The following is a 6,000-nucleotide window of genomic DNA, read 5'->3' on the forward strand; positions in this document are numbered from 1 at the left end:
CGGTGGCTCACGCCTTTAATCCTGGCACTCAAGAGGCAGAAGCTGGAGGATGGCTGTGAGTTCGAGGCCAGCCTGGTCAACAAAGTGAGTCCAGGACAGCCAAGGCTACACAGAGAAACCCTGTGTGTGGGGGTCGGGGAACAAAGCTGGGGGTGTGGTGGTACACACCAAGAATAGCCAAGCCTAACACAGAGAGATCCTGTCTCAAAAAACCAACCAAACAAACAAACAAACACAAAACACAAAACAAAACAAAAAAAAAAAAGAAAGAAAGAAAAGAAAAAGAAAGCGTCATGAGCAGTCCAGAACAGCCCCACGAGCCACAGCTGACCACTGAGCACTGAAAAGTGACTGCTGTGATGCAGGGCAGAAGTTGGTTCTGTTTTTTATTTTGAGAGTTTCCCTCCTCCTGCCACCCTCCCAGTCTCAGTACCTTAGGCTGACCTAAAACTTGCAATCCTGCTGCACCAACTTCCTATATACAGGAATTGCACCATCAAGCAATCAAGCACATTTATAAATCATCTCTCCCTCCCCCCCATCTCTCTCTCTATATATATCTTGAACTTGCTGTGGCGACCAGGCTGACTCCAAACTCACAGAGATCCATGTGCCTTTGCCTTCTGAGTGTTGGACTAAGGGTATGAGCCACTACATACAATTTTTTTTGTTTTGTTTTGCCTTGGCTGTCCTGGACTCACTTTGTAGACCAGGCTGGTCTTGAACTCACAGTGATCTACCTGCCTCTGCTTCCCGAGTGCTGGGATTACAGGCGTGCACCACCACACCCGGCACAATTTTTTTTTTAAATTACATTTGTCTGTCTGTTTCTGTGCATGCACAAGCTACAGTACATATGTGGAGAACAGAGAAACAGCAACGCTTGGGAGTAATTCTACCATATGGGTCACTAGGTCCTCAATAGCTACCAATGGTCACTGGCTCATCTGAGACAGCATTAGCCCTGGGTTCAATCTGGTGACTAGGTTTGTGACACTCAGGCCTGCAGGGACAGATAAAAGGCTTGCAGAGGGAGGGGATGTCTGTTTGCAGCCAGGAGCTCTGAGGTGACTTTGTTTATGTAGCCCTGCAAGGGCCACACTTGTATACACACTTGGATGAGGCTCAGGTGAAGTAGAGAACAGACATGCCCCTGTTGCTTTGGGGTCCCAATCAGAGCTGGTTCCTGAGACATTCTGTCCCTGAAGAGTTGGTACCCAGTGTCCAAGTCAGAGAGACTGAACTGTCTCTGTCCTCAGGATTTGCTTTGGGCCACGGTCAGGACCGTTTTAGGGTGGAGTCTGCATGACTGACCCCACACAGTCCCCAAGGGCTTCACAGGGAATCCATAAATGTGTGTTGCAATGAATCAAGGGGCAGAGCCAAGTTGGGGGAGGCTTCTGGTAACCAGCAGCCTGGTGAGGGAAGGACGTCCTTTACTCAGTTCTTCAGCCATTTAGGCAAGTGTCCCCAAGCCTAGCAGTGCCTAAGAATCACAAGCAACACTTGGCTTTTTGTTTTCTGTTTCTTAAGTCTGGGACTCACTCTCTGACTCTCTGATGCATGTTTTTGGTTTGGTTTGGTTCGGTTTTGGTTTTTCAAGACAGGGTTTCTTTGTGTAACCTTGGCAGTCCTGGACTTGTTTTGTAGACCAGGCTGGCCTCGAACTCACAGAATTCCACGTGTGTCTGCTTCTGGAGTGCTGGGATTATAGGTCTGCGTCACCACACCTGGCTTCTGATGCATGTTTAATGAAAGGTCAGGGGTCAAGAATTGCGATTTTTGAGCCAGGCGTGGTGGTACACGCCTTTCATCCCAGCACTTGGGAGGCAGAAGCAGGTGGATCACTGTGAGTTCGAGGCCAGCCTGGTCTACAAAGTGAGTCCAGGACAGCCAAGGCTACATAGAGAGAAACCCTGTCTTGGAGGGGGAAAAAAATTGCCATTTTTGGCTAGGTTGTAGTGTCTACAGAGTAAGTTCAAGATAGCTAGGGTTACACAGAGAAACCCTGTCTCAAACTACCTCCTAATTTTTTAAAAATGTTTTTTAAAATGTCATTTTTACACAGATTCATCCTGCCTAGCTAAAATCTGATGTTAGGCAAAAACATATCCTTCAAAAACAAACAAACAAAAAACACTGAGTCAGGGTGTGTTTTGGAGACAGAAAGAGGTTGCCCCAAAGGGGATTCAGGCATCTATGCTGCTGCGTGTATTTTCCTGCCTTGCAGAAGGACAGGGGAGCTAAAGCTGTCCGTGTGCCGAGGCTGTCCTCAGCCAGCAGCACCTAGAGTGTCGGACCTAGCTGAAGCCTCAGTCCCCAGCTGGTCCAGGACCCTAAGTGACAGACACAGAGGATTCCTAGCCTGCCATGGAAGACTTTAAAATTCCCACCTGTCGGGGCTGGAGAGATGGCTCAGCAGTTAAGAGCACCAGCTGCTCTTTCTTCCAGGGTCCTGAGTTCCGTTCCCAGCCCCACACGGCAGCTCACACCTGTCTGTCCCAGGGCTCCGACACCTTCACACAGACACACATGCAGGCAGAACACCAATGATGATAATTACATAGCGAGTGAGTGTGTGTGTGTGTGTGTGTGTGTGTGCGTGTGGTGTGTGCGTGTGTGCGTGCCTGTGTGCGCGCGTGTGTGTGCGCGTGCGTGCGTGTGTGTGTGTGTGTGTGTTTGTGGTGTGTGTGTGTGGGGTGTGTGCGTGTGTGCGTGCCTGTGTGTGTGTGTGTGTTTGTGGTGTGTGTGCGTGTGGTGTGTGCGTGCCTCTGTGTGTGTGTGTGTGTGTGTGTGTGTGTGTGTGCGCGAGCGCGCATCCCAGCCATGGGTTTCCCCTGGAGCTGGCTCCAGCCGCCCTCACTTCTTCTCTAAAGCCAAACATCTCACAGTCATTTGCTCCATGCTTCCTGTTTGATGCTTGTTTCCTGACTGTCACCCGCAGTTTGTGGCTGTGCAAGTGTGGGTGTGGGAGATGGGCCAGGGACTTCAACGTCTCTGCATTTTCCCTCTGAGCCGAGAGGGCTTTCACTTCCTCCCCAGACTCCCAGTTCCACCTTCTAAAGGCTGTTCGAGTCAGAAGACACCCCCACCCCACCCCTGGGTGTCCTTTCTGAGCCACAGGAAAACAGAACTCGTTGTACCCAAAACCTTGACACTCCCTCCTTAGGAACGAAGGGAGGTGGTGGGGTGCTCTGTGGTGGGGTGTTGGTAGTAACTGAGATGAGGACACAGGCTCACTACTGCTCTCCCGAGATGGAGACACAAGAAAAGGCCTCCGTTCTGCCTGGCACCACGTGAAGCCAAGCAGGGACCTTTACTTCTCTTCCATTGGTGTTTTCTGCCCCAGAATCCCGCCAGATGTGAGAGTGATGTTCAGTTTGCCCCAAACGCTCTCAGCTCTGCCCACTGGCTTAGCTCAACACTGAGAGGTCTTAGGGGTCTACCACAGGGGAACACTGAGACAGAGAGCCACTGGGCACACAGCAGCTGGGCCTGACAGCGTCCCATCACACTTCTCTGAACCTCGGGCTCCTCTCAGAGCTTTATGTCAACCCAGTAGAGGATTTAAAAAAAAACAAAAAACATGTGTGGAATACAGGGTGGTGGTTAATGCCTGAAACCTCAGCAGCTCAAGAGTTGGAAGGCAGAAGAAGCACAAGTCTGAGGCGGGTCTGGGTTTTGTGAGACCCTGACTTAAAAAAAAAAAAAAGGAAAAAAAATATAGACAGGGGTACCAAACGGAGCTTGAATTCTGCCTTCCAGGCAGAGAGAGAGCCAGCTGTGTTCTCCTGTCTCCACAACCCGCACAGGAGAAATCTCCCCCCCCCCCCCCGTGCCCTTTGGCTCTAAAATAACCTGTAGAGAAGCAGTTGCCCAGTTCCTCTAGAAGAGACAAGGCAGGCTGCTGAGCCTGAAGCCAGAGCCCACAGACAGGCCTAGACCCACGAGGCAGAGTGCAGCAAAGGCAAGCACAGTGCCCCTACCATGTGCCTGATCCACCCTCTGGGACAGGGGACAAGGGGCATATAGTTCCAAGAGGTTTCCCACATCCCTTGCTGTCAGACTCACAGGACTGGGGTGGGCGTGGGTGTTGGCACTCTGCATGCCAGGGCTAGTGCTTGCTCAAGGAGTGAGTATGTGAAGCAGGAGCACCCGTGACTCAGCCCATGATGTCAGAGACCCTTCACAGCCCGGCCACTGTCATCACACACACAGTGGAACTGAGGAGAGCCGCAAATAAAGTCGAGGGAGCCAGTGGCACAAAAGCTCTTCAGAAGGGACTGCTACTCCGCTAGGGCGCGCGCTAAGGATATCTCCTTTTAGGACGACCCGGGATGCCGTTGAGTAAGATCTATGGGAACACTGGGAACCAGACACCAGAGTCAGGTTTCGGGAAAACACACAGCCGTGTACTCAGAGTCAGTCCGGTCACAGACAGGAGACCCGCGCCAAAAGGCGCTAGACGCAGCAGGGGGCGTGCAAACCACGATGGCGTCCGCACAGGTAGGTCAGCCCGCGGCACGCACCCGCTACCCGCCGGGACCCACGCTGCCCACGGAACGAGACAGTGTCACTCCACCCACCCCCGCTTCACCCCCACTCTACCCCCGCGGCGCGCCTTCTCCTTGCCGTCTTACCCAGAGCGCGACAGCTCTCGAGGACCAGCGCGATCGCGGGCGGGGCCAGCAGGGAGGCCAGCAGCGCGCAGCCGACGGCCAGCATGCTTAGTTCTGCGGCGGGCGGCGGGCGGCGGGCGGCGGGCGGCGGGCGGCGGGCGGCGGGCGGCGGGCGGCGGGCGGCGGGCGGCGGGCGGGCACCGCAGCCGGGGCCGGGCGGCGGGCCGGCGGGAGCCCCGAGAGCAGTCGCCGACAGCCTCGGGCTCCGCACTGCGAGTGCTCACCCCGGCGCGGCTCAGCTCGGTGACGGCGCGACTTCCCACTTGCACGTGACGCGGAGCAGCGGGCCGTCCTGGCAACAGGGAAACATTTGAGGAACCGGTGCTGAAGCTCCTTTTTGGCAGTCCAGGCTCGCGGTTACGAAAGCCGGTTGGATGGCGCAATCGCCCAGCGCTCCAGGCCATCGGAGGAGGTAACTTCCTGCAGCCTCGCCACACCTGAGCCCAGACCTCGAGAGACCCCACCACCACCACCACCACCACCAGGGCCCCTTCCTAAGTTGTGACGCTGAGCGAAGTGGAATTAGCCCCCCACCCCTACCCCAACCGCGAGCGCCCGGGTTTGGGTTTTGCTACCTTGAGTGCGATCATGGAGCTGGCCAGGTGGCTCTGGCTGTTAAAGTAGAGGGCTGGGTAGCTGCCTTCCTCCCCCACCCCGCCACCGCCCCGACGTGCTTACAGGAATCATCCGGGGAGTCCGGAAAGACACCGGTGTCTGTGTCGACCCCAGAGGCTGTGATTTAATTGCTCTGAGGGAAGACTTAGGCATCCGAAACTTAATTGAAAAAAAGGTTTCCCCAGGCCTTCCAGCCCAGCGGCCTTTTTTGAAGGCTGTTGCAGATACCAGTGTGCATTTTTGAGCCTGGAACAGAGACATGCGTTACCATCCTCAAGATTCCTAGCTAGTCTCAGCGTTCTCACCTGTTAGATTTTTTTTTTTTAAGGCCCATGATTAAGACTTATGGGAACGCCATCTAAGTACCTGCACCCGAAGTTCTCAATGAGGAGTGGGGCTTTGGCTATCCTCACGACTTGAATGGACAGAAAGTAACCAGCACTGGGTATTTTCCAGAAACCTCCAAGGTTCGCCACAAAGCTTGGAGCTACAGGGCAGCTTCGCGTGCAAATGCAGAGAAAAATAAAAACATTGAAAATAAAATTTAGAAGAGGAGGCGTCCCTGGACTTGCACCTGCAAGCTATAATGTGCTCCTCCGTTTTGGGCTTCAGATTTTTGGGTCAACTGGCATGGGTGTGTTCCGGCTGAAGCCCTAAATAAGACATGACCTTATTTTGGCAACAACATTGAACATGCAGGCTGCAG

General features: G+C 53.8%; 1 protein-coding gene across 3 annotated transcripts in view; it reads right to left on the reverse strand.

Annotated features, from left to right (window-relative positions):
• The window catches only part of IL6R (interleukin 6 receptor), a 51,855-nt gene extending 46,886 nt beyond the window's left edge, over positions 1-4,969 (reverse strand). For all 3 annotated transcript variants that reach the window (XM_084769927.1, XM_084769926.1, XM_084769928.1), the window contains exon 1: positions 4,641-4,969. In XM_084769927.1, coding sequence (XP_084626053.1) covers positions 4,641-4,725 — 85 coding nt within the window. In that variant the 5' untranslated portion in view covers positions 4,726-4,969. The remainder of the gene's footprint in view (positions 1-4,640) is intronic.
• Between the last annotated feature and the right edge of the window lie 1,031 nt (positions 4,970-6,000).

Source organism: Acomys minous, assembly GCF_964271855.1.
Source record: "Acomys minous genome assembly, chromosome: 19".
NCBI lineage: Eukaryota > Metazoa > Chordata > Mammalia > Rodentia > Muridae > Acomys > Acomys minous.